This window comes from Solenopsis invicta, chromosome 12 (assembly GCF_016802725.1).
Source record: "Solenopsis invicta isolate M01_SB chromosome 12, UNIL_Sinv_3.0, whole genome shotgun sequence".
In the NCBI taxonomy this organism is placed as follows: domain Eukaryota; kingdom Metazoa; phylum Arthropoda; class Insecta; order Hymenoptera; family Formicidae; genus Solenopsis; species Solenopsis invicta.
Genome location: NC_052675.1, coordinates 10,542,289 through 10,569,355, shown reverse-complemented (window position 1 = coordinate 10,569,355; position 27,067 = coordinate 10,542,289). Strand labels below are relative to the sequence as shown.

At 39.3% G+C, this 27,067-nt stretch overlaps 2 protein-coding genes across 3 annotated transcripts in view; both read left to right on the top strand.

The window, feature by feature from the left end:
* Positions 1–25,316, top strand: part of LOC105199736 — a 69,144-nt gene extending 43,828 nt beyond the window's left edge. Inside the window, exons 2-16 of one of the 2 annotated variants that reach the window (XM_026130393.2) lie at positions 4,308–4,482; positions 6,654–6,749; positions 8,772–9,078; positions 9,698–9,753; positions 10,041–10,195; positions 10,587–10,756; positions 10,864–10,913; positions 11,485–11,616; positions 12,414–12,455; positions 12,665–12,858; positions 14,579–14,804; positions 20,915–21,044; positions 21,239–21,546; positions 21,793–21,991; positions 22,324–25,316. In XM_026130393.2, the coding sequence (XP_025986178.1) occupies positions 4,308–4,482; positions 6,654–6,749; positions 8,772–9,078; positions 9,698–9,753; positions 10,041–10,195; positions 10,587–10,756; positions 10,864–10,913; positions 11,485–11,616; positions 12,414–12,455; positions 12,665–12,858; positions 14,579–14,804; positions 20,915–21,044; positions 21,239–21,546; positions 21,793–21,991; positions 22,324–22,488 (2,405 nt within the window). In that variant the 3' untranslated portion in view covers positions 22,489–25,316. Of the gene's footprint in view, positions 1–4,307; positions 4,483–6,653; positions 6,750–8,771; positions 9,079–9,697; positions 9,754–10,040; positions 10,196–10,586; positions 10,757–10,863; positions 10,914–11,484; positions 11,617–12,413; positions 12,456–12,664; positions 12,859–14,578; positions 14,805–19,575; positions 19,802–20,914; positions 21,045–21,238; positions 21,547–21,792; positions 21,992–22,323 lie in introns of both variants that reach the window. The other variant, XM_039455796.1, reaches the window with a different exon arrangement.
* The window catches only part of LOC113004279 (enhancer of rudimentary homolog), a 202,537-nt gene that overhangs the window by 98,865 nt on the left and 76,605 nt on the right, over positions 1–27,067 (top strand). The window lies entirely within an intron of this gene.

Here is a 27,067-nt window from a genome sequence, read left to right as displayed (position 1 = left end):
CATTGAATTAGATGATATATTATAGAAACTTTTACTTCATAAATATTTAGGATTTGAGAAATAAAAGATTGATTAGTGAAAAAGAACAATTTTTCTAAAATATAGATGTGAAAATAATTATGCATTGAATCATTTATAAAATTGTATCAGATGTTTAACTTTATTGCTAAATTTTTACATTTTTTACATTTTAATAATGATTTTACAAATACGCTAGTAATATTACAATATTAAACTCAATTAATATTGTAATTGTTTTCTCGGATTAAAAAGTCTGATTATCTTGAAAATAAAAACAGTCTAATAATAAATTTCTAAATTGCAAGAAAAAATTCCTTGATTAAAAATTATTTCTTCATTATTTACATTTCAAGTATTTTAGTTAGGAAATTTTTAACTTGATTGCAAGCAAATAAACTATTTACTTACTGAGTAAATAATTTTTTGTGTTAAGTAAAATCTGTTTATTTTACTCCCAGTGATATTTTTTCAGTACAGAAACATTATCGTACTTGGACGTCCAACAATAATTATTTTAATGATAAAACATAAAATTATCTTCTAATCTAATAACCAAATTTTGATATGCTGCAATAAAAAATGTTCTTTCCGTGCACCTGAAAGTGTTCCATATCGTATATTCAGAGATTTCTCATTGCGTTTCTCGAAACGAAATCGCCCTAATTAGAGATCGGATCAACGAGAGCAGTTGAAAGTAAGATTTTGGATCACCCCTCGGGCAAGGACAGCGACCTCGCGGCCGCTTTCAAGGTCACAAGTGAAGGATTTCAAGGTCAACCGCCGCGTCGACGACAGCCAGAAAGAGAAAGAGACCGGGATCGGGACTTTTACGTTGAAACCGATTCCTTTGACGTCAGTCGCACGCGCGTCCTTCTGCATCCGCGCGGTCGAGGACGTTCGTATCCCGTTCAAATCCACGTCTTTCCCTCGTTCCGGTATTTCCCGGCGACCTTCGCGCGACCAAATACTTCGGCGAATACTGCTGCCGATGCTTTCAATGCCGCCAGGAACAACAAACGCGTGTGTGTATCTCGCTCCGCTAAATGTGCGTAATGATACGCACGCCTATAAATTGCACCCGTATTTCTCGCAATGCAATTTTATTCGAGAATGCGACTTACACTCGCAGTCTAAATAATAAACGTCCTCCCGTTTATGCGAGAAACTACCGCGCGTGTGTATAATACGTGTAGATTACGTATAGAGGGATTTAGTAAACGGACGTATACTTTCCTGCGAGAAGAAACTAAATTGCACGGAGAATTAAACGAAATAGTTAACATAACGTTTTTTAGTCTCGTAAAACTCGCGAGTGCATTAACTCACGCTATGCCGCATAAAACTCGTCGCCATTATATCCCGGGCATCGTGAATTAACGGGCGAGCAATTAATTCCCTCGTATATCCCGCTCATTTCGCGTGATTGCGCGCGCGCACTTAATTAGTCACAGCCTCCTAGAAATCAATCTTGTGTATTCGCGAGATCTCTCCTTCCCAGCGATCGGACGATCTCCCAGTTTTTCCCAACTCCTCTTACCTAATTTTAATCGCCGTTACGACAATACCAAGCGTTCGCGCGCCCACGTATCCAGGCAAATTCGTTCCTGCTCGTCATTAGAGTACGCATAGTACTCCCCCGCGTACCCCCGGTGCGACGATTGCACAACACGCGGCCTCTCGCATGCGTATGGGAAGCACAGACGCGCATTCAGAACGCTACTCGGCCGCGCGCGCGCGGATATGCCTGGGCACCCACGTGGCCGCAATCGCGCGTCGTCGCGTCCGTGCTTCTCTGGAAAGCGAAAAACCTCGTCCGTCGTCGCGACAGTAACGGTGTAATAGCCCTCTCCTATCGCGCGTTGTTCGCGTCGCGTGACTAAAAATTCAGCCGTCCGGTACCAGTGTCCTCCCGGCGAGACATTGGAAAACGCGGACGTGTACGCGCATCTTCGAGCGGCGCTGTTTCACCTCGCTTTCACGACGCTGCATCCATCGGCTCGTTATTTTCGCTTTTTGTTTCTTTTTTTCATCTTTCTCTTTTTTTCCCCCCCTCCCGTTTTATTCTCCGCCGATGCATGATTGAAGGGTGAAATGGTGCGCACGAACGCGCTTCCGACCACGATCGATATCCAATTCTTCGGCATTCCGCGGTTGCACGTTTTCTCATTAAGTCGCAATTATCTCGGTTTCCAGGGGCGCTTATTAATCAGACCGACTCTATAATCAGAGGGAAAACCTCACCTCGCGAGCTCGAACTTCCTCTTGCGAGAGAGGCTCGCGTTGCGAAATCCGGGCATACATGCGAGATGCGCGCACGCCTCGCATCGTTTCTTTTTCTCTTTTTCCTCGTGCGTGCGTCTTTTTGCGTGCCTACGTTGCGTTCGGGCAAAATTAATGCCTCCGCATTGTTGCGGCTTTTCCACGCCCGACGCATTTTCTATTGCCTTGCACACGTTCCACGCCTTACCTCGCCGATATCCTCGGCGAGACTGTCGTGAGAGAGTTTCTCTAATTGTAAGTGGGCAGTTAAGTCCATTCGAGCCAGGACGGGACGGTCCGGCAAACCCGTTCGGACGGTACCCGCGATACAGCACGAGAGCGCAAGGTCGACCAAAAATCCGGCTACTTTTCCGTTGCACAATCAGCCAGCCGCCGTGCCGCTGCATTTATCGCGCTCGCGTTTCAACATGCGAGGACATGCGGCGCGCGATGATATACAGCAGGCAATCATGTCACGCTCGTTCGAAGTTGAAAATGTTTACGACATTTCATGACCCGATCCCTCGCCCCTGTGTACGTCACGTCGGAATAAATAGATTGTAATCATAATTCACGCCAGCGTTGACGCACGCTTTGTTCGTATAATTAATGAATCTGCATTTGCATCGAGCTCTCGAAGAAAATATCGGCATAACGCAGAGTTTATTATTTAAGGATGTGTAGAACATTTCTCCGAACGTAAAGAGAATTATGAAAAAATTACAGATTGCACTTGAAAGTTGTAGAAAAAATTTAGGTAGTGATTTTCTATCTGGATAAAAAGTTATTTTAATAAGAAGTAGATATGTACTTTAATAAAAAAAATATATAATTAATGATAAAATAATGGGATAAGAAATAATGAAAACATCTTAATTTTTTTTATTTAAATACTTTAAATGTTCAAGATGATTTATTATGTAAAGCTTCATTGCGATGTAGAGATCAGTTCCGTAAAAAATAAAAATTTATTTATTTACCAAATAACTGAACAGACAATCACAATAAAATTTTGTATAAATCTTCTTGAATATACTTAAAGTACTTGCGCAAAAAAATTAAGATTTTTCTTAATGTTGTAAAAAATAATTTAATTTTTAATAACAAGTGGAGTAAATAAACTATAAAAATATAATTTTGTTTATACACTTTCATACGTATGTAGTTTATTTAATATTAACACATTTCTAAATTTTATTTACTTTGCAGAGACCGTATGTCCGATACATTCTTAAAGAGAGATGAAATTTAGAATACAAGTCAAATGTGAGAATGCTAATAAAAAAATTATTTAGTTGACAAATAAAGTACATTTTTACTTAAGCTTAAACTTCATTGATTAATTATATTATATTATATAATTTTTTTAAATATTAATAGCGTATCAATTTTCCAAAGTAATGCATTTCGAAAAAATCACTTCTAAAAATAATTTTATAGCATTGTCATACGTAAAATGGAGAAGAAAGATTTGATGTTTTAAAAAATCTTTTTGCATACTTTAAATCTTGTGCGAAATTACAAAGGGGGGTATCTTGCGCGGTAATCCGATCGCAAGGAGCAACAGTAATCTTTGCCAGTCTTATCACGACCGACGTTGTCGGTTATATATATCCCTACGAAGCCCGAGGCCTATTAATCCGCTCTGTTCCCTATGACTTTCTTTGTTTTACCGTTTCGCAATGTGGACTGCATAAAAATTTCATTTCGCAATTCCGCGGAGATCTAAGATCGGATAGACTATGCAGGAGGCCATATAAGCTCCGATAGGATCAGACGCATGTCCGATTCGGATATTCGTATTGTATAATCGGTCGGATAGAAACCCTCGGGGGTCTAAATCTCGAATTTTGATCTGGAGATAATTCTACACGTAGCCATTCGAGGAAGAGGAAAAGAGTTTGCCGGTCTTTAACGATATAATAACATTACATTAATTAAGTACGTGCTGAATAAAGGCTTGAGTAACGTGCGAATGTCTTAGATCTTTTTGATGTTAGACTGAAACGCATTTCTTTTTGTTTCAGGATGCCAACGGAACACTCCGAGAAGCGCGAGAGCTAGCAGAAATGAGGCAGTCCTGGAGTTCGAGTGCCCCGAAGAATTTGGATACTATCCTCATCCGCGCGATTGCACGCAATATTACGTGTGCGTTTTCGGCGGCGCCCTGCTAGAATCCTGCACGGGAGGCCTCATGTACAGGTGCGCGAGGAAAATACGTATACGTCGCGAAAAGAAAGACTCGAGATACTTCCGTCAGAATCAACGCTGAATCAACTTTTTTTTTTCCCCAAAATCGACACTCACGGTGTGGAGAAATTGAACGCGCGTCTCGCCTTTGTTCCGCTCCGGTTCGCGAAAGGAAATCTGATGGAAAATTAAGATCCTAGAAGAAATATATTGTTCTCCGATATCTCCCCGCGTTAACGTTTAGCATTCGGGACATTAAAAATGCTGCGCCCGCGTGTAAGCGTTCGCGAGCTCTAAGATTACGTGCGAGATACGCGGTGGAAGATGGTCGACGTGGGGAATTCTTTTGCTCGTTACCGGAGTTTCTGCCGGCAGGCGTATAATCGCGCGCGCGCGCCGGGTCGACGACCGCGTTCGCGATCACCGTCGCGGAGCGGCGGCAGGGCGGGCTCTCTCGGGGAGAAAAGAGAGGAAAAAAAAAGAGCATACCGTGGAAACGATTTCGCGCTCCTGACGACCGATCGGTCTAATATGGGGCGAGATTGTTAGAGGCAAACGCGATAATTGAACGCGCCTAATCCGGGCATCGTACGGCTGCGATTGTCGGGCGGGCGTATATACGACGCGATGAAGCCGGATGCGCGCGACCCGTCTCTCCCGCGCTCCCAGTGTTGCATTACGAGATTCGTGAGAGATTTCGCGTTGCCGCGCACCGCGCCAACGAAATCGCACTTTCCCGCGCGACTGCGGATCGAAAATTCCGACGTGCCGTGGAAAATGTATCTCTCAGGGTGTCCTCTAAAAATGGAGTTTTTAAGTAATTGGAACGTAACAGCGCGCGCTATTTTTTTTTTACAACAAAATTTATGACTCAATTTATTAAATGATATTTATATTTTGGATATTTATATTCTGCTGTTAGGATTTTTGAAAAAATAATTACAGATTTGTCAACAACAGCCTAAAGAAGCTATTTAAGCTTACGAAAAAATGCGTTTGTAGAAGTATCGTTAAACATCGAGCATCGATTTCGAAAAACGATTTTCTTTCAAATCTTGGGTTTCTAAAAAAATTCTTTTCAAATCTGTATCCACACTACAAAAAAAAACGATGTGTTAAAACAACATGTTTTAAGTATGTTAAAACATGTCTCCACTTTAAACACACAAAACTGACAGCAAGCCTAAAGCGAGTTGTTTTAACACATTTCTTTTCTTGCGGTGCGGCGCGATTACATTTTTAAATACCTTAGTAAAATCGTTTCCGTGTAAACATGCGAACGTCATCTTGTCCGGCTCTTAAAAGCTGGTCTCGCGAACATCGGCCAACGCGATAGATTACTTTCAATCCGATTCAATATGGATCTTTGCGCGGTAAAAGGGAGTCGTACGCGTAACCCTGGAGAAAAGGGAAAAAAATCGATCAGCCACACCTCGTCCGATACGATCGAGCGTGAACGAGTTCGTAATCGCGTCGAAGCCGGTTGATATAGCCCAAGGTACTTAATGGTAACGCGATATCCAAGTACGGGCGAGACAGTGGGTTTCAGGAGCGACGCGCGCCAAACGCGGATCTCGATGACAGACGGGTCTGTCTGGAATTCTCGAGAAACGCTCGTTCCCGAGTCGCACGAATCGTTCGGACATTTTACCACTTAATTACGATTTTGTCGAGTCGCACGTGCGATGGAAAGTCGCTAGCGGGTGATCGGATCGAGGAGCTTTAAACTTCTCAGAAGTGTCTTGATAATCCACAGGTGTTAGAATGTCTCGGCTGTTTAAATATCATTTATAATTGCGATCCCTGCAGTATTCTCGTTAATTCGAAAATAAAAGCTTTGCTCTTTACGTACGTATGTCGTATGCGCGTTTTACTTATGGAGAGTAAATGAGTCTTAATTAGCGTGACGCGTAAGTAAGCGGAAGGAAACCGCGTATAGGATAATTTTCGCGTAACCGAGGGAAAAATGTCGAGTGTTTGTGTATAAAGCAGCCGTAATGTGTAAAATAAGCGAAATAGGAAATGATACGGCTCGCGCCGGTCGTGGAAATGTAATTTTAATGACACGACGGGCGCGAGAACTCGCGTGATGAAGCCGCACGGTGAAGCCGTGCTCGTATAAGCAGCTAATGAACGTTAACCGATACTGAGAAATCCGAATCGCTTTTGCCTTCTCTCCGCAGCCACGACCTGCAGACGTGCGATTGGCCGCGAAACGTAGGCTGCCCGGAAGGTGATTCGTCCAACAAGGAGGCCGAGGAGGATCCTCTACTGGAGAGGTGAGTTGTAACTATTTTAATCTCTTTCCCAAGGTCTGACGGAATATACACCTTGAAAAATCTTTCCGCGGTATAATTTCCGAGTGTAATTTTCAACCGTGTGTAATTGCATTAACGTGATCTTTTTTCTATATAAAATTACCTTTTTGTTAGGCTCCACTGGCATTATTCTTGCATTTCCTCGTTGCGTGTGTCGCAATGAGCAAGAATGTCGCATGAACGAACAAAGTGTGTCCCTCTTTTTGCAAAGCGTGTTTCGCGATAAAAACGATATGAGTAGTAGCGTTGCATTCCACACGTGAGATTTACTTTTCGACGTGATTGCAAAACAATGGTGTGTCTCAGCTCGCGCAGGCACACGTATACAGGCTTCACCCACGCTCGCGCGACAGTCGATGGGAGAAAAAGGCGAGAGTGAGAGTGAAAAGAAAGAGAAACAGCGCGCTCGATTAAGGCGACTGAATTGGAAGGCAGACAAGCAGGCAGGCAGGTAGCTGGCGGGGAGAGAGCCATTAGTTTCGATAGAGCAACCTCGCGATCGCGTTTTCTCGACAGCGGACGCGTCGAATAAGCAAAGCATCTCGCGCGCGCAATCCTCGGACGCGCGCGCTCTCCACTCGTCAGAGAAGAGAGATATCGACAGTTACATTACGCGGTGATAGAAGAAAAAAAATTAACGCACGTCCGAACGACAGGCTCGTTGTTAGAGGCCACTTCGTTCCGCCTGTAAACCCTCACGGACTCGCTTTCGTTTCGTATTATTATTACTCTCCAACATAAATTACTCTAATTTAAAATTTAATTGTTGCCTCGCGGTATAAAAATAAAACGCCGCGAGTCCGTTCAAGCGACCGCAGTTATGTTTCAGCAAATAATGCCGCGAAGTCTGTTGTTTTTTCGTCGTTGCTCACCTATTTTTGCTTAAACGCGTACAGCAGTCGAAGAAACCACGTAACGAGACGGGCGATGATACTCCCCCATTATTGCTTTCGCGGGCAGGTGGTAAAAGCGCGAGGAAGAAGCAAAACGGAGAGCCAACCGAGTTTTGTACGTGCTAGAATTAATTAATTTGTCCCGTTTGTTGCGTGCGTAAATAAAAATACGCGTGCGTATTTGTATGCGAGATTGGATCTTTTCGAGAAACGACAGCCGGGTCTCTCGTTACATAAAACCAAAGTTGGCCAATGTGCAGGCGGGATACTCATTAATTGTATTGTGCACGAGCAATCGGGCAACGAGTTTCTCAACTTTGCGCTTCGTCTCGAATTCCGCGCGGGGTGTCCATACCATTAAAAAAAAAAAAATAAAAAAAAAGACCCTCGAGAAGCCAGCTACGCGGTTACGTGTAATCGCCGCGGTGCGACGTTTCCGCGAGAATTTTTAGCGGGACAACCGTTTCACCACGTCCACGGCGAATAGAAACGAAAACGGATACTTGAAATTCTGATCGTTTCTCTGTCGGCCGGGTTTATTTATTATCCTCTCTCGTGTTATTTCTACATGCGACTCTTGTACGGAAATGTAGGTCCACTCGCTTACCGCACATTTATATGCGATTGCCAGCATTAGCGGCATGCGACGCTACATATGCAATTCTCCATGTTGAATTTGATATTGTGTCGTATATTTAGTTAAAAAAAAAAAAAAATTTTGTTATTTTAGCGCTCCTAAAGCTTCGGTCGCCTAAAAAGAAAATTATTTTACTTGTAGAGATGCCCGTTGGCATCAGTAATATTATTTCAATTTAATTTCGTGATATTACAATTCTGGTTCAATTTAAGAACCTTGTTTGAAACTGAAAGTTGCTAACGGCACAAAGTTCGAGAGAATTAGAAATTGTACGCAAAATCACACGAGAAACGTTATTTCAGCACTAAGATCTAGTTATGACTAGATCTTGGTATAATATATAATTTATTTATTGTATTTTCACATATCGATCGAGATATTATTCTTCAAATTATTTTACCCTCGCGAATCGAGTCGGCGATTGCTCTTAAAATCGAACCGTCGCAATCGCAGATCCGCGAAACACGAGACGCAACAGCAACAACGGCAGCAGCAACAGTTACGAGATCAGCAGCAACAGCAGCAACAACAACGACCGATTCAGAGACAACCGATCACGACCGCGTCGCCGCCGGTTTCGCAGATCACCGAGAGGCAACTGAGGCAGCGACAGCACTCGAGGACAAATTACCACGAAGACGAGTACGGTCCCGCCTCGGAAATCGAGAACGATCGGCAGCAGCGGGTGTACCGGGGACAACCTTCGACGATCGGCCAGGTGCAGCGCGATCGCGACGGTCTGCGACGGAACATAATATCGGTAAGTCACGAAACCATCGAAATTTACTAATTGATGTCATTTAAGACAGCCCAATTAACTCTTGGTTTGTAAAATATTGGTCAAACGACGATCGTATTTCAGTCCCAAAAAATATACATATGTATTTCTACAAATGAGGTACCCGAGCCGAATAAGGTCTACCTAATTTAATTTATTTTTTACAAGCTCCATTTATGGAGATACTAAAATAAATCAAAATAAAAAGTTTATTTCAAACACTCCTAAAAATAAAATTATCTCCCATATAGAACATTTGTAAGTAATTTGTAAGTAAAAAAAATGTTTTAACTCTCTGACATTGGCATTAAATGCTTGCGCCTTTAATAAGGCCCGACTCAAATTATGTAATATCACAAATTAAATTATTGTGTGACAATGCCATTCATTGCTGGAGTCGTTTAATAGGATAAATGATTACAAGGATACTGATGGTTCTTCTTTTTTTTTAGAGAAAACGCAAATAGAAAGTTTGCATTAAACAGACGGACTGACGCGTCTATTTAATGTCGAAATGAATTTGATCAATTAGCAATGAATACGGCAATTCAAGGATACATGAATGCCAGCCATTGAGTTTATGGTGTCGCGTGTGTTCTAGGAAAGAGAGAAGGACAGCCTGGTAAGCGCACGTGCCCAAGCCGAGTCTCATTACAGGTTGGTAATGAAGTTACAAATCACGAGAATAGAAAATGATTTAGTCGCGATGAAGTAACATTTCTTAATTTGGTCGTGATTTCTCTCTACGAAACTATAATACCTCGCACTAATTCAGCAATCGACAGTCTTTCCGATGATATCTCTCTCTTGATTGAAACTTTACGTAATGAAATAGTATCCTGATACGCTATACACATATTTCATCGTGAAAGTATTGTAATGGAAGACAGAGCATTCTGTTGCATTACCCTTTTCCTACGTTAATTCGTTCTCGCACTTTGTAGAACGCCAGTTCCGACTACCGAGTCACCGAGACTCGCTAAAACATTGGCCTCGACCGTGGCACCAGTCTTGTCCAAGGCTTACTACAGCGATCCAGATCAGAGTTATCCGTATTACACGATTTATGACGACGACGTTTCTATTTATAAAGACGACGGTAGGCAATCTTCTGAATTACTTTTAAATCTATACATCCCGAATAACGTTGTATAATTTTAGAATAATTTGATATTATGTTATTTCAAGTAGTCTCATAGTTATTTCAAGATCCATGTGCTTTAAATATTGAAAATAATAAAACCGTGAAAAATTGACTGAATTTACGAAATCCTATGTTACGTTTTAGCGTGAATTTTTTTTAAATCTATTTTTTAAAGAATCAATTTTTATTAACAAAAGTTTATTATTGTTACGCCAGATAAAATTTGTAATGTTCGAAAATGACGATAATTTAAATTAAATATTTATTATAAAAAGATTCTATCGTAATTTTTTTCAAACATGATAACGGTCTCTCCAATCATCTTATATCATTTTTCCTTATATAGATTACAATCAGTATACCATCAACCAGACAGTGCCAGTGCAGCAGCCAAACGTGAGAATTAGCGAGGTAAACACGAAACAGTATCAGAAGCCGAAGAAGGTCGCCGTGAACGAGGCGGACAAATATAATCTGAATCACGACGTGCATGACTACGATATCTATGAGAATCAGGTAAATATTCTGCATAGATTTAATAATGCTGTTAAAATTATTTTGTTCTTGCTGAACAAAATGTTTCTCTTGTATCTAAAAAACAATTTCTCTTTTTAACGTTTCAGGCTCAGCTGAACAAGAACAAGTTCCGCATTTCTGACGGTCAACAGTTCAGGTAAGACGATTGTTTTTTCATTAATTGTTAACAATATCGCGCATTTTGCTTTCTCGTAACTCGAAAGATTCGAAAGTGATCTTATCTCGCGATTAATATTTATATAATAATTACATTACAGTTGCGTTTAAATATGCGGTAATGATCGTTAGATTTTATCATCGGAAAATTATCACGTTACGTTTTTCACCAAGATCAAATTAAATCCCATTTTTTTTTTGTGATACAGCAAAGTACTCGTTTAACAAAGTACGTATTGTCCTTTCTCTCAAACTGTTATTGTAAGAAATTATTTCTACCGCGTCCATCGCATCCTCGTTAATGAATGTACGTTTCTTTCTCTCGCAATTTATCATCTAAAAGTGTTGATGTACACGCGAGCGCGCGAGGTTGTCGCGTCTAATCACCATTTAAAAATAGTCGCGAGAGCACCAAGTCGATCCAAGACCCGTCCCGCCGGTTTTTTTTTATCCGGAGACATCGAAACGGATCTAGACGGACGTCGAAGCGGTGGATGAGATCCGCGATTACGCGACACATTGCGATTTCAATAATTCACGTGCGAATGCAGGACGAACGTGCTCAGCCATCCCGTGGTCCACGTGACGACGCCGAATGTCATCGTGGACACCTTTATACCGCTGACTACGAGCACGCAGACTCCCAGCACGACCGGCAGACCTTACACCATCAATGCACCGAGGTATGCACACTATGCTCGGATTTAATTAACGCTTCTCACACCGAGGGAAAAAATTCCTCTTTAATAAATATTTATTCGAATAGTATTAATATTTATTGACGATACATAAATGTTTACTCTAGAAGAAAAAGTATTTAAATTAAATTAGTGACTCTTGTACTAAACAATATATATTTACATTTAATAAATATTTCATTAGTACCATTCGAATAGATATTTATTAAAATGTAGTAAGTTTTCCCCCAGTGCGGCAAATAAGTGCGGTGTTGAATGAAAAACATGGTGAAATTTATTACATCTATATGTGACGTACAAGGACAAATCGGATAGCTTGTAAATATTGTCTCGGCCTTCAATGTATGAGATCGTGAGAGGGGAGATTCATTTAAGCCAAACCTAACCGTGTCGGTTAACTTTACGAAGCAGCCCTGCCAATTCTTTATCGTGTTCCGAATAACTTTTCGAGTTACACACGCGCGATTTCGAAGACGCCACTTGCGTCGGACGGATTTAAAAATATCTTCTCAGACTCGTAGATTCGCGGAGCGTTTGTAAAAGACAAACGATTTTCGTTAATCGCCGTTACCGGGCTTGCGCATGGCGCGAGGCACGAAAAGGACGGCCCTGTGCCGATTTCCGTCGGCCGAGACCCGATTTCGCCGGGCTCTCGGCAAAACGAAGTTCCTCGCTTTCTCCGCGACGCGGCAAACGTGTATTTTCCTCATTCACCGTCGCCGGAAATCCTCGGATCTTATCTTGCGAGACGCTCCAATTTTCCTCATCTCTTCTTTTTCCAGCCGAGGTCGGCCGCAGCAGATCCATCGGGGCACGGCGCCGCCGTAAGTTCATTGTCAATTCACTTTCTTCAACGAGGCATAATTTAGCTGATGTATAACTCGTGCCGCTCGCAAATACGCGAGCGTCTTTTCATGATGATACGCAGCACCGCGAGGCTGTTCACTTTCGATTGGTTTCTTCTTTAACGCGGAACTATTGATCGACGATTTCCTTGCATTTAATCCTTTCGACTGCAATTAATCGCTTACAGGCGGTCTCGGCCCACCTTGAAGCCATCCACCGAGATAGTTTCGAAGGCACAGGAGTTCGTTGACATCTACAGGTACCCTCCGGTGAGACCGGCGACGATCTACCCGACGCCTCAGGTAGACAAACCGGCGGCGAAGTGTCGCAGGGATGTCTGCCTGCTTCCAGACTGCAGCTGCGGCGGCTCCGATATACCAGGTATTTTAGCGACACAGTGATAATCGGCGATAACCATGCCTGACCTTGTCGCGAATACCACACGTGTAGGTCGTTAAGCCTTCGCTGATCGTCTACCGTCGACCCGATCTGATCGTAATTCGCAAGATAAATGCGAAATTGCGCGCGTATCAAAAAGTCGCGTCTGAAGCAAACCGGCGGCACCTGTGAAACTTGCAAAATGTCCCCAATCACGAATGTTACAAACTGGTTTAAAGTCTCGTTATCGGAGCATACGATCATTCCGATTACTTAAGTAGACCGGAAATGACGTTTTACGAGCAGTTAGAGAAACACGAGACGGAAAAGTTTGCATTCTGCGTGCCGGAAGTCTGGACGCTCGCCGGCTGAATGTAAATGAGGAAGTGGGACGTGCATCTGGGAAAGCAGATCTCGTTCCGAAGGTCGCCGAATTCCGTCGCCGTTCGACGCGACGACGAAGCGGGGTGTTGATTCAATCGCGGACGAAATATGTCGCAGGTGAAAAATTCGCGGGTTACGCAAGTAACGGTCGCGCGCCGCGAATGTTAAGTTTGACGAACGGCTCAGACATATAGACGGCCTCGCCGTGACTTTCTCCGATTCTCTAATGTTACATACACACCAACCGTTACATAGTACGCTCGAAAGTGAAACAGATCTACGTCCGATACGCTCGCGGCGTGCGTCGCCCTTCGAAATTGAAAGCAATTTGCATTTACCGGAAGCCGTCCGTTCGTCGAGATGGCCAATCGACGAGTGATGCCCGATTACTTTATTTACCGGCGTAAAATGCGACCGTAAAGATTCAATATCGTTTACGCGGATCGCCTCGCTTTCGCCCGACGAAGCACATAACTTGTGCAGAACGTTTCTTGCATAGCGACTCGAGAATAAAGGGGATGCTGCGTGTTACGATCGCTGCTGAAACTTTTAATTCGGATTTCTTCGAAGTTCTTAATGTCTAGAAAACACTCCTGAGAATCGGATTTATGAAGTTCTTGTAAGCGAATTATCGTCTGAAGAGGAAGACTGTTAACTGAATTTCAACTTTCATGCTAAACGATATTATTTCTGCCATATAACCGAGATCTTGGCTTGCTCGCTCGGTATTGTTAATTTTGCGCACGGAAAGAACGGGTTTGCTAAAGTATCTAAAAAAATTTTACTGGATATACAGTTCTGAAAATAATTTTGTTAAACTACTGAAATAACTGTGCAGCACTGATTTACAGCGCTATACTTATAACCGCGATCATCAATGATTATTCACTGTCTTTCGGTGTTTCTTAAGAAGGAGGGTACTCTCACCGATCGGCATCAGTGTATTATTACCAGATCTCACTGATTGAAATCAGTGCATTATCACTGAAAGACAGTGCATATGTCATTAACTGATACAGTGATAAGTATACCATTAAAATCAGGCTGTTCACTGTCTTTCAGGGAATAATATATCGATTCCGATTCAGAGAGTGGTAACGAAGAAAAGACATTAAAATATCGATAAGATCGTGCATGAGCAAATGCCTGCAATTTCTAGTAAACGATTAATTGTTTTAATTTCTACTTTATTAATCGGCAGAAAGCATTGGTATCCCTATTTTTCGGAAAAAAAAAATGTGATTAATCATTATAGAAATAATATTTCTCGATTTCGCTGAGGAATGACGCAGCTTCAGTGATCGTATCACGAGCTACATAATGCAACTGTAACGCACAGGTGGTATTCCGAACGAGCAGACGCCGCAGATCGTTCTGCTCACTTTCGACGACGCCGTAAACGACCTTAACAAACCCTTGTACAGCGAGCTGTTCGAAAACGGCCGTAAGAATCCGAACGGCTGCCCGATATCGGCGACATTTTACGTCTCGCACGAATGGACAGACTATAGCCAGGTGCAAAATCTCTATGCAGACGGCCATGAAATGGCGTCTCACACGGTCTCGTAAGTCGATGATAAAAGCAATCACGATAGCAAGCGCAAGTTTCATTAACATCGGGGAACACATATGTCGCACACCATCGTGCTATTTTAACCAGAGGAGCGTATGTCGCATCGAACGTCATCATCGTCTGTTTCTCCGTGTGTACGATTAACATACTGATTTCTACTTGTCCACTCGACCGCCTTCCTCGAGAACGAAGCTTCGAGCGGACGTTGAATCGAGAAAGGATTCGTCTGCGAAGGATCCTCTAATTCGGCACAGTTGGATCGTTCGAGCTCCGCTAATTTCACGGGAAATTTAATACTTGAGCATTGTGTTTTTCGAATTTCTCGATTATTAGAGATACTTGCGAAATCTCTCCTGTGATTACCTTTGAATTTTTAGATTCTGAAATTTATGAGCTCTTGAGCTGTTTAACATTTAAATTACTTAGAAAGAAAGAAAAGATTTTTTTTATTTCTTTAATCTTCAAGTTTTTATCTTCTTTAATCTTCGATTCAATAAATTTTTGTGTTTTTAAATGTCTTTATCCTATAAGCGCTACAATATTTTTAAAACATTATATGAATATTATTAAAAATTAAAATAATATTTCGAAAATATTGTTCAATATTTTTATTAATATTTTAATATTATGGGAATAATGTTATTATGTCTCCATTTTTATATAATATTCGCAATATATTTTTTTCAATATCTGTAGAAAGAAAGTGAGCCGTTAATTTCGTAAAATGAAAATTATATGTATTTCGTCTGAATATATTTGGGCGAGAAACGCGGAACGATATCCTGGCTAGAAATTAATTTCCACCAACGAGACAAGATTTTTGAATATTTAATTATATAATAATTCTGCTCATTATATAAGAATTATATATTAATTCTTCTCCCCTTCCCGTATTACCAAAGTAAAACACTTATTAAAAGAAGATAATTGCACAATAAAAAAAATTTTCTTAAGAAAAATTCTAAAAATTTTCTTACAAATTTATAACCAAATTATTTTGTTACATAAAATTTTAAATTTCATTAACATTTTAAATTTTACTAAAATTCTGAAAAAAAAAAATTTTTTTTTAGAAAAAGTTCTTCAGAAATTTTTTTTTAATTTTAGTAAAATTTAAAATCATTTTATATAACGGAATAGTTTAGTTACATTTTTTTCAAAACTTTTAAAATTTTTGTTTTTAGAAAAAATTCTAAATTTTCATAAGAAAAAATTTTTTTAATTTTCCAAAAAATATAACTAAATTACTTTGTTATATAAAATGAATTTAAATTTTACTAATATTTTTAAGAAACTTTTAAAATTAAAAAAAATTTTCTTTTCTTAAAAATTTGAAATCATTTTATATAACAAAATAGTTTAGTTATAATTTTTTAGAATTTTTCTCTTTAGAAAAAAATCTAAATTTTTTCAAGAAAAAACTTTTTTAATTTTCTGAAAAAGTATAACTGAATTACTTTGTTCTATAAAATGGTTAAAAATTTTTCTAAAATCTTAAGAAAATTTTCTTAAAAGAAACATTCTAAGAAAATTTACAGAATCTTTAGAATTTTTTTCTTAAAAAAAATTTCTTTTCTTAAGAATTTTAGCAAAATTTAAATTTAGTAAAATTATTTTATATAACAAAGTAAGTTTAATCATATTTTATTAAAATTTAACCAAATTTTATAAAAGTAAAAATAATAAAATTCGACAAAGTCCATACGTTGTCGTAAGAATATCACGATTTTTAAATTAAATTCTTAGAAAAAATTCTACGCGTAATTTTATCTCTGATCTAACCTCTACTCCAATTTATTTTATTCGCAGTTAATTGCGAGAAATTCTTATATTAAAATAAATATACTTTGTATTACGACTCACTTTTCGACGACCACGCCGGAAGTTGAAAAACGTACGTTGCTTCCTCGTTCGCTCCCCTTACTGCTCGCCGCACGTCCACGTAGACATCTTGGAATTTTTTCGAAGTCGTTATTCCATTACACAGGCACTTAACACTTTTCGCCACGCACCTTCGACACGCGTCCCTTCTTTCCTACAATACGTATCAAAATACTTCACAGTTATCTCACACACGCAACACTCGCGACGCAATTCGCGAAATGCGTCATTCTACGACGCCCGTTTCGTTTCACCAGGATGCGATCGCCGTCCGCGTCCACTTCCACGGTATCGGAAGATCCTCGGTAATCGGCCGAGAAAAGACGTTGCTCCCTACGCTCGCCGTGCGTCACCGCGGAATTTTCGCGAAGTCGTTACTCCGATAGAGATTAGAGATATTCATCAGATACGCCACCTCGCGTTGTCGATATGCATACTTTTCGCCACGCATCTTGGACACGCGTCCTTTCCATCCTTTACCCGTCAAAACGTGTCTCCCTCATACACAATACGAGACTTGTGACGCAATTACCGAAACGCGACACTTCGCGACACTCGTCCCGTTTCGCGAGGACCGATTACCATCCGCGACCGCTTCCACGGCATCGAAAAATCCTCGGAAAGTGGGCGGAAAAGACGTTGCTCCCCCTGCCCCCCCTCCCCGCCGCCACCATTACTACTCGCCCCTCCGTGACGTAGGCACTTCGGAATTTTCGCGAAGTCGTTACTCCGTTAGAAGCACTTCCAAGTACTTTTCATCACACTACCCCTCTACCTTTCGATACGCACTTTTCGTCACGCACCTTCGACACGCGCCCCTTCCGTCCTTTACCCGTCAAAACGCGTCTCCCTCGCACATGACGCTTGCGACGTAATACCCGAAATGCGGCATTCTGCGACGTCCGTTTTCCTACACCAGGATGCGAGCGCCGTCCGCGATCACTTCCACGGCATCGGAGAATCCTTGGGAAGATCCTTGGGTCCGTTCCTAGGGCTGCTCGAGTCTCCTATCGGTGAATTATCTTCTCGATCCGCGATCAATACCGGATATCAGACGCGACCGTGCCGGTACCCAGAGCCTTCCGGGGGCGACTGGCGATCCGCTTCTACCAACTGTTAAACAACAAAAAATCTATTAGTCGCACGCTCCGCATCGATAGGTACACAAAAATCGAACAGTTAAAAAATTTGATCCACGAACATCTTGCTGGTTGATGCAGCTTTATTGCTTTTCTTGACAGTAAGTAATTAAGATGCTTCGATCGGAAGTGTTTATGCTGTTCACACTCCTTTCTTCGCGACGCGTTGGTACCTCAATGTGTAGTGGACTTTAGGGTGTGCGGCCGCGCGGAGCAGGACGCGCGACCGTAACAATCAAGCGTAAAAAACAACGCTTCGACATTCATGTTGGTGCGAGGAGGAAGGGGAGGAATGCCCGCGCGGTACGACTTGCTTTTTTATTTACTTACAATCGCCCGCTTCTCAGAACGTTTTTTCCAGCAGTTTCTCGAAATCGGGCTCGAATGTATTAATTCCCGTGATGACAACCGACAATCCCGGTCGATTGCACGACTGCCATTCTTCTAGTTTTGACAATAACAAGATTTTCGAGTAAAAATTCAAGCGCAATGTAAATTATCGCTATTCCCTTAGCTTTAAAAAAAAAAAAGAAAATTACACAACGTACGTACTAGCACATAATAATTATGTTTTAAACGAAGCTTGGTCAATACGAGTAAGAAGTCTGTAGCTAAAAGGCTATATTTGATAAATATATATATTGTAATTGCGGAGATCTTTGGACACAACCGATCTACTTCAGTGAAAGGCATACCTCCTTCGTTTTTGCCAGCCGAAGGTTGGCAGCGAACGGTTGTAAAAAATTAATGTGAATTATTATGCATTAAATATTCATAAACTTTATAATTATTCCATTTACGAGTTATAATATTCCTAATAATTTAGAATATTGGAGTAAATAATTTTATTATTTACTTGCAGGGAAAAAATTGTTCATATATAATAATCATATGTAATTATATGTATATAATTATGTATAATTATGTATAGACATATAATGACTCGATAAAACCGTTTTTATATATAGCTATTTATAATTAAATATAACAAATTTTTTCCCGGGTTCTCAGATAATAATCAAATAATATTCATGTAATATTATCAGGAATAGAGACATAATCACTTTTTATTAATATCAAATAATATTTCAGAAACATTATTTAATATTAAATAATATACGTAGTAGCGCTTATAGAATAGATATTTAAATAGTCTTCAAAGATCGATCGTAGATCGTTCGCAAATTTCTGCTTGCTATTTTGAGAACGCCACGTGCACCATCGAAAGCGACATCGCACAATTAGAGGATCCTCCGTGGGGACGATGAAAATGCATATTGCTGCGTACATACATACAACCGGTGAAACCGCAAGTGTAGCTTCATCAAATAGGAGATCGACGATCTCTCGAACGAGGGATCGCAAGGTCCGATAGTAAAACCGCGGTTTCACCGGTCGCGTACGACACACCTGTGTCGTGTTGTATACTAATGACTCAGATACTAACGCCTTCTCTTGTATTCTTTCTCTTTCGCTCTCACTCTTTCTCTCTCTCTCTCTCTCTCTTTTCACGCCTCGCCATGCTCCTCATTCCCATCACGCGCCACTCTAACTGACACATCTTCACACGTACGCCATTAAAAAAACACTAAAAAAAAACTATCACATTCGTATCCATGTCTGAAAAAAAAACAAAAAAAAAACGTTTACGACACACGACACGAAATCAAATGCGCGTCCCAACTCTCTCGTGTCCCCCTCCTCTCGTGTCCTAAATCCTGAACGCGATCCCTAAACGAACAGGTGACTATCTACCGGAGGAAATACCGCAAATCGTCCTCCTGACTTTCGATGATTCCGTGAACGACTTGAACAAGGGTCTCTACGCCGACCTATTTGAAAAGGGACGGAAGAATCCCAACGGCTGTCCCATCTCGGCCACCTTCTACGTGTCCCACGAATGGACCGACTACAGCCAGGTTCAAAATCTCTATGCCACAGGCCACGAGATTGCATCCCACACGGTCTCGTAAGTAATCGAATCAGTCATTAAGACGCCGTACCGATTGGCGTACACCTCGCCGCCGGCCAAAAGAAGTAGCACACGATTTTTTATTTCCATTTAATAATAAACGAACCGCGCGCGCGATAAATTATGAAATCTCTCGATACTGCTCGACGATTTTGCTTCGTATTCTCCGCACAGATGGGAGATCTCTTAAATCTCTTGCGGTTAATGTTTATTTATCGTAATTACGTTTCCACGCAACTCTGGATTCGAACAGTCAGAAAAAATAAATCAATATTAAACGTATCAATTACTGCACGTTAATTTCACAATTAAATATCAATCGTTTCTTCCGTTCCAATTATGCGCTATCTATGATCTACATCAACGGTAATAATGATAAATAAAAGTTAGCGGTTAATTATCGATACTTTTTATTATTTTTTTATTACTTGATTTTTTTATTCGTTGTTGCCTGTGAAGTAACGCGCAATTCGACTTCATTCACGTTATTCAATAATCACTTATATCATCGATGCATTAATACTACGCGGATAAGATGCAAATTAATAATCATCATCATTAAAAGTGTGAAGTATCGCTTTTTTTTTACACGTTTATGTTGTAGCTAACGCTAACTTGTGTTACTAATGAAGAATTTAATAAGTCATCCTCTCATGCGCTTATTGTCCAAGGAAACAAATCGCTTCCGCTTTGAATATTAGATAATTGAAGTGATGCTCGACCCACGCTCGGAAATTCTTAACAAATTTAACTTTGTTACCTTTTTTGTTTCTTCTACACGGAGTTTATTAAAAGATAAGTACGTAAATATATAAAGACACGTAATGCACGTAACATAATGACATAACAGCCACGCTCGTTCGGTACTTGCGAAATCATCTTCATCTTTTGTACGTCGGCTGTCGATAGCGTCGTTTTGCAAAAGCCGAATGTCCGAACGAGAGGCGTGCTTATGTAATCAAAAATAAAAAAAAAAAGAAAGAAAGAAATTTGAAAGGAAAGAAAAGCGTTTCCGACGCGTGTCGTCAGCCACGTTGAGATCGGTGCGCCGCGTGAGAGAGTTAACTCCTCGTAACCCGAGTGATCGACACGACGATAAATTCTCAACAGGCACAGTTTCGGCGAACAATTTTCGGCGCGAAAGTGGGCGCGAGAGGTTGCTGGGCAGCGTGAAATTCTGGCTGCGTATGGAGGCGTCAAGCTGGAGGATGTCAGAGGAATGAGGGCGCCCTTCTTATCGGTAATTATTCTTTAACATTTTTTTTGCCTTATTTTTTTTACGTAATAAATTACGTAAGAAGCACGCGACAGCGCTTCTAAAATCTTTCTCCTCGACAAAAAACCTCTCTGTAAGATCGTGAGTGAATTTCGTCATCATTGAAGAGAGCAAGTGTAGTACGGCTGTGTAACGTTGCTTTACGATACTCGGCACAGGTCGGAGGGAACAATATGTTCAAAATGCTCTGGGACACAAATTTCACGTACGATTCCTCCATGCCCATCTATGAGAACCGACCACCAAGTTGGCCGTATACGCTGGATTACAAGCTCTTCCACGACTGCATGATACCGCCCTGTCCCACGAGATCCTATCCAGGATTGTGGGAAGTTCCTATGGTAATGTGGCAAGATCTCAATGGAGGTAGGTGCTCCATGGGAGACGCCTGCAGTAATCCACCGACTCCGGATGGCGTATACAAGATGCTCATTAAGAACTTCGAGAGGCATTATACTACTAATAGGTAAAGTGGTTCTCGCTACGTATGTATACGGTTATTAAACAAACAATTGAAGAAAATCATGAAATAAATTTCTCTGTATTTTTAAGTCATTCCCACACAAATTTTTTATTTCTTTCTATAATACGCTTAAATTGCGAGAAATAATTGTCTGAGTAAATAAATTTCTCTTTTATATCAGAAGCGAACAGTTTACAATTTTTATTACTTTGCAAATTATTTATCCTAATATTCGATGCCTTTCTGCAGGGCGCCTTTCGGCCTGTTCTATCATGCCGCATGGTTTACTCAGCCGCATCATAAAGAAGGCTTTATATCATTTCTCGACACCATCGTCGCGATGGACGACGTATGGGTAATTACCAATTGGCAGGCCATACAATGGATCAGGAATCCAACGCCTTTGGCGCTTCTGCATACATTTGAACCCTTTGGATGCCATTATCCGGTAAGATCGACAATCGACTCTTTTAATTTTCAGCCTCTCGTGATTTTTTTTACAAACAATTTGTTCAAGCAATTACAAATATTATTTTTTATTATCTCTTACATTAAAATATCAAAATTTTTGATTTTGTATGACTGTAATTTAATACCTGATATTGCGATGGTTAAAAATTATTGAAGTTTAAAATTGCCACAAACATATATTGATCTTACTATCAATAATATATTTTAAATCCGTTCTTAATAACAATAATAATAACAATCCTTTAATTAGCTTCATTTTACGTGTAATTTTACAAAAGAAAGAACTCCATTATGGCAAATATGTTGCAGGACCGACCCAAGAAGTGCAACAATGCGAAGGTCTGCAATCTTTGGCACAAGAGTGGGGTGAGGTACATGAAGACTTGTCAAGCATGCCCGGACATTTATCCTTGGACAGGCAAGACCGGTATACGTAGCAGTCGCATCGACAACGAAGTCGACGCCCACGAATGAGTTACACGGAAGGAAGCTTCAAACTTCGTTACGATCGGGGAGAATCCCGTCGAACGAGCAGCCGACCCGGATAACGCGAATATCTAAAAGACGCGATCGAGATACTTAAACGAGATCTTAATCTTCCAGACGTGGGAGTTTCTTGGACGTCCGAGAGAAGTTCCCTTAATCTCTCAGACGTCCTGGAAACATCCGAATCTTTCGAACGCATTTTAGATGCATTTTAAACGTATATTTAGACTTAGACATCTTTTGGACTTTCGCATTGTTTGGGAAGCATTGGTAACGCGCGAGGGAAGACACTCTTCTGTTCGAGTAGGTAACTTCAAGTATTACACGCGCGTGTCCGAACGGATACACATTCGGGCCGAGTACGCCGATGCAAGTTTTATGCTGACAATGAGTAGGATCTCGTAAGGTTCTCGTTTAGCGCCGAATCAGGTCAGAATCGCGCCCACAATTATATGTACCGAACTTTCAAATGAATCAAGTTATTGTTAAATTCGTCAACTGGTATTTGTAACTAAACGTAAATTTTGTTACTAGCAATAGCTTGGAATTTGTTCCGAGAAGGAAAAAGTATTTAAAAAATATTTTGTATAAATTTACACGTAGATCATTTTATCCAGCTAAATCTTTTTCATAACCGATTGTGAGCTGAACGGTGAGTTGATATTGAAAATGAAGCGATTGTCTCGGAGAGTGATATATATATATATATATATGCGATACCGAATTAGTTAAATTAAATTAAATTAAACATATTATCGCAATACTAAAAAGACCGCGTGTGTAGTAAAATCAGAAAATATTTTAAGCGCATCTATTTTTCCTTGTTCTACATCTTTAAAGTCGAGCGAAAAAAGGATCGGTCAAAATCGATCAATCAAACACATTTTTCTTTTCGTTTTCCCTTTTCATTTCACCTTTCTCCGAAACTTTTCATTTATCTTTCGCGATCTCTTTGGTCCCTTTTTTCTAAACTTTCTTTGTCCCCTTTTCCTTTAGCCTATTTCCTTTCTTTTTATCTACATCTTCTTTTTTTATTGGATTCGCAAACACCCTTGGCGTACTCGGCCAAATTCGGCCAAATAGAGCAATTAATTAAATCGCAATACGTAATAATTAATCGTTGAGTTGTAAGTGTAAACGTCGGTCGCCGGAAATATTTCGTATTTAAGCATAACTCGCGAGATCGAGATTCATCATGCGCGGAGGTCACTTTATGGAAAACAAAAATAGGAAAGAAAATTACACCTCGACGAAGAATCATGCGCACGAGGGGATCGTCGTGTTTAGAAACGTAAAAATGTAATATGCCTTTAATAAATAAATATTTCGCTAGAATATCTCTTTTCCGTTTTTAATCAACATCTATGCAGATAATCGCGATAAATTAATATGATATAATAATGTGCTAGGTAAAAGATCGTACTTTTTCATTTCATTTGTTATAAATGTGTTGGTAAAGGATAAAAGATAGTGGACCAGATATCGATGTCAAAGTTACAAATATACTGCCAAGGCACGCTTTCTGTCGATCCAACGTACTCCACCCAGTATTGCGCCATATTATTATAAATTATCTTCCTCCACGTCTGCAATAAAAGGTTTATCGGACCGATAAAAACATTTATTTACCCACTATCATCATTTATTCGCCAATATTGCCATCGAGGGTTAATTAATTGGAAATTTAAGATCTAATTTCATTTATTTTATTTACCAACTAATAAAAACTAATTACGTTTCATCAAATTACCCTTTCGTTTTGCATGATCCATGCCATCATCATTTGGTTTTCTTGTAGGGTCGCGAATTTCTGTGCTCTGTACAAATAGATTCGCGTACTCGATTTCCGGTTCCAAAGAACATTCAAGTATGCTATCAGCAGATACAAACGTGGTTTTATGACTTTTGCATGCTTGGAAATGTTCTTGAGGCATTTGATAATTTTGGAGATATCGTTAGTCAGATTCGATAGTTCGTGCTTTGAATTGATGTAGCGTAGCAATAACAACAGATAACACTCGAGCCCCTAAAAAAAAGTGCATTAATGCGCTGCATTAAAACAAAATCATTTTTTTCCTATTCTCTCTTAGACAGGAAGATATAAAGAACATATTATTTATTATAATACACAAGTAATCAATAATATTAGGTGTGCAAATTAATTCAGTGTTTTATGATTTAAACACAAACTTTTTTCGATGAGATTCAAAATTTATTCATATGAGGTCAAGTGCAAGTTTACAATGCTCAAAATAATTTCTATTATTTTCTATGACTTTATTTCATTTATCGAGCAGCTCACGAATACCTTTGCGGAAAAAAACTTGATGATTCTGACTCGAGATAAAATCATCAATAAGTACATCCAGATGCATTCTTACCTTTAGATCTAACGAATCATCTTCAGTTTCTACTTCGCCGCTTAGTGAACGGTTGCGCATCTGGACGCACTCGCGTACAAATCGCAAAAGGACAAGAAAATATTTAATTTTAAAACAGAGTTTTAAAGCATCGTATGTAAAGGCGCCGAATTAATTTTTTACACCTAATACATACATAAGATACAATTTAGTTTTATTTTCGTACTGTAGTATTATAGTTGCAACAGCGTTCTTTGTTCGCAATTGCCTTGTCTATTCGTTTATTTCTCGTGGATATTGCACTCGTAAACAGTAAGATTATTATTATTATTATTACTACATTTGATCAAGCGTATATTTAATATAGGATACAGATTTTTTTTATATGGCACATTTGTTATAAATCATAAATTGTTAAAAATTATTTTTGAGAATAAAATAAGATAATTGACAGATCTTTAATTAGCGTATAATAAATAGTAAGAAATATGAATATTTGAGAATTTATTAAACTATTTTATACCTTACTGCAAGTGAGAATTCGAGAAAAGTCTTGCCAGGTGATGTCTTTTACGTACATTTCCGTGCTGAATGCAAATCCATTCTTAATCGCATGTCCCCTGTTGCAAATATCACAATAATTTATTTATTTAATTTTGCAGCAGTTATGTCATTAAATAATACCTGTTCAGGGTCAACTTTAATTCATAAAATTAAAAGGAAATATTATGAATAAGTAGCTTGGAAATAATTTGATTAATGACTTTTTAAAAAGCGTATCATAGCAATTGTAACAGTCACCTTGAAAAATTTTAACTTGCAGATTTTAAAAAGCTTCTGATTTATTAGCAGGAAATTGCAAGCAAGAGTAAATAAAAACTTACATTCTAAGCTGGTATATCCACAGACTTGTCATTAAGCGGTGCAGGCTTTGTGGATCGCGCCATACACAAAATTTTGATCTGTAAGCTGCACAGTTGTTCTTTCAAGTTAAAATAATTGCATCGTTTTAAGGATAATTTATACTTACAAAGATAAGTTCTACAATCACAATCACAATACAATAGTTTATCAATGTATTCATTAGAAATGGAAATTTCTATGTGAATATTTTTGCAAAAATGCCATATGCAAGATTGATGTATAAGCGAAAATACAAAACATGCAAACTTTACGCAATATTGTTAACTAATTTTCTGATTATTATTAAATAATCATGACATTTTCAGTTTACAATTAATTTTCAAAATACGACATTGAAATATTGTGCGGTGATTGCGGGACATTCTCTCATGAGAAAAAAAAAAATTATAAATAATAATTTATGAATTTTAATGCATCTATCTATACAAACTGCGTTACAATTCTTACCAATAAATTTCTCATAATAGTTATAAATTGTCTTGTACGATTCCAATACTACTCCTGCATCCAGCATGAGATCTAAGGAAAGAGCGTAATACCATGTTTTGGCAGACAAATCCACGTCCTCGTCTGCTAAATAATACAATTCCTGCATCAAATCAACAGCTTCATTGATGCGCCTAGTCCATATCTGATCAAATCATCAAACAAAAAATATTACGCATGTAAAATAAACAATGATACATTATGAATGACATAAAAAGGTCCAAAAGATATCTATACAAAATATTAAAACAGAAAATTAAAATTGAAAAGGAAAATTGATTTGTCTTCTTTCAATTTTTGAATCTTTATGTCGTTTTAAAAAATTTACATTCACAAGTAAAACAGAAGAGATACAGTAGCGATATTAATTTCAAATAATACCGTTATCTGAATTAATGATGGGATAATGATTAGCATCATCTTATTAAGGTGCAATGATCCAGATATTTTCAAGACTTTTATACCCATGTTTATGGCTTCTTCTAGTTCACCTCTTAATAAACTATTTTCACATATGCAAATAAATTAATCCAAGACGGATAAATTAATTCCTACATAAAATTGAAAAAAAAATACTGTACCTAAATTGATACATCGTTAGATAGATATTTGCTACCATCGTTATTTCCTCGGCATTATTCCATCTAGCGTTTCTCCTTATTGTGGTTAGCATTAGTGTTTCGATATGTCGTATTAGCTTAATGTTTCTTGTGCAATACAAAACTCGTACTGTCGCAAGATATATTTCGCCTTTCTCTAGAAAACTGTTAACGCTTAGAAATGCTAGCTTGAAACTT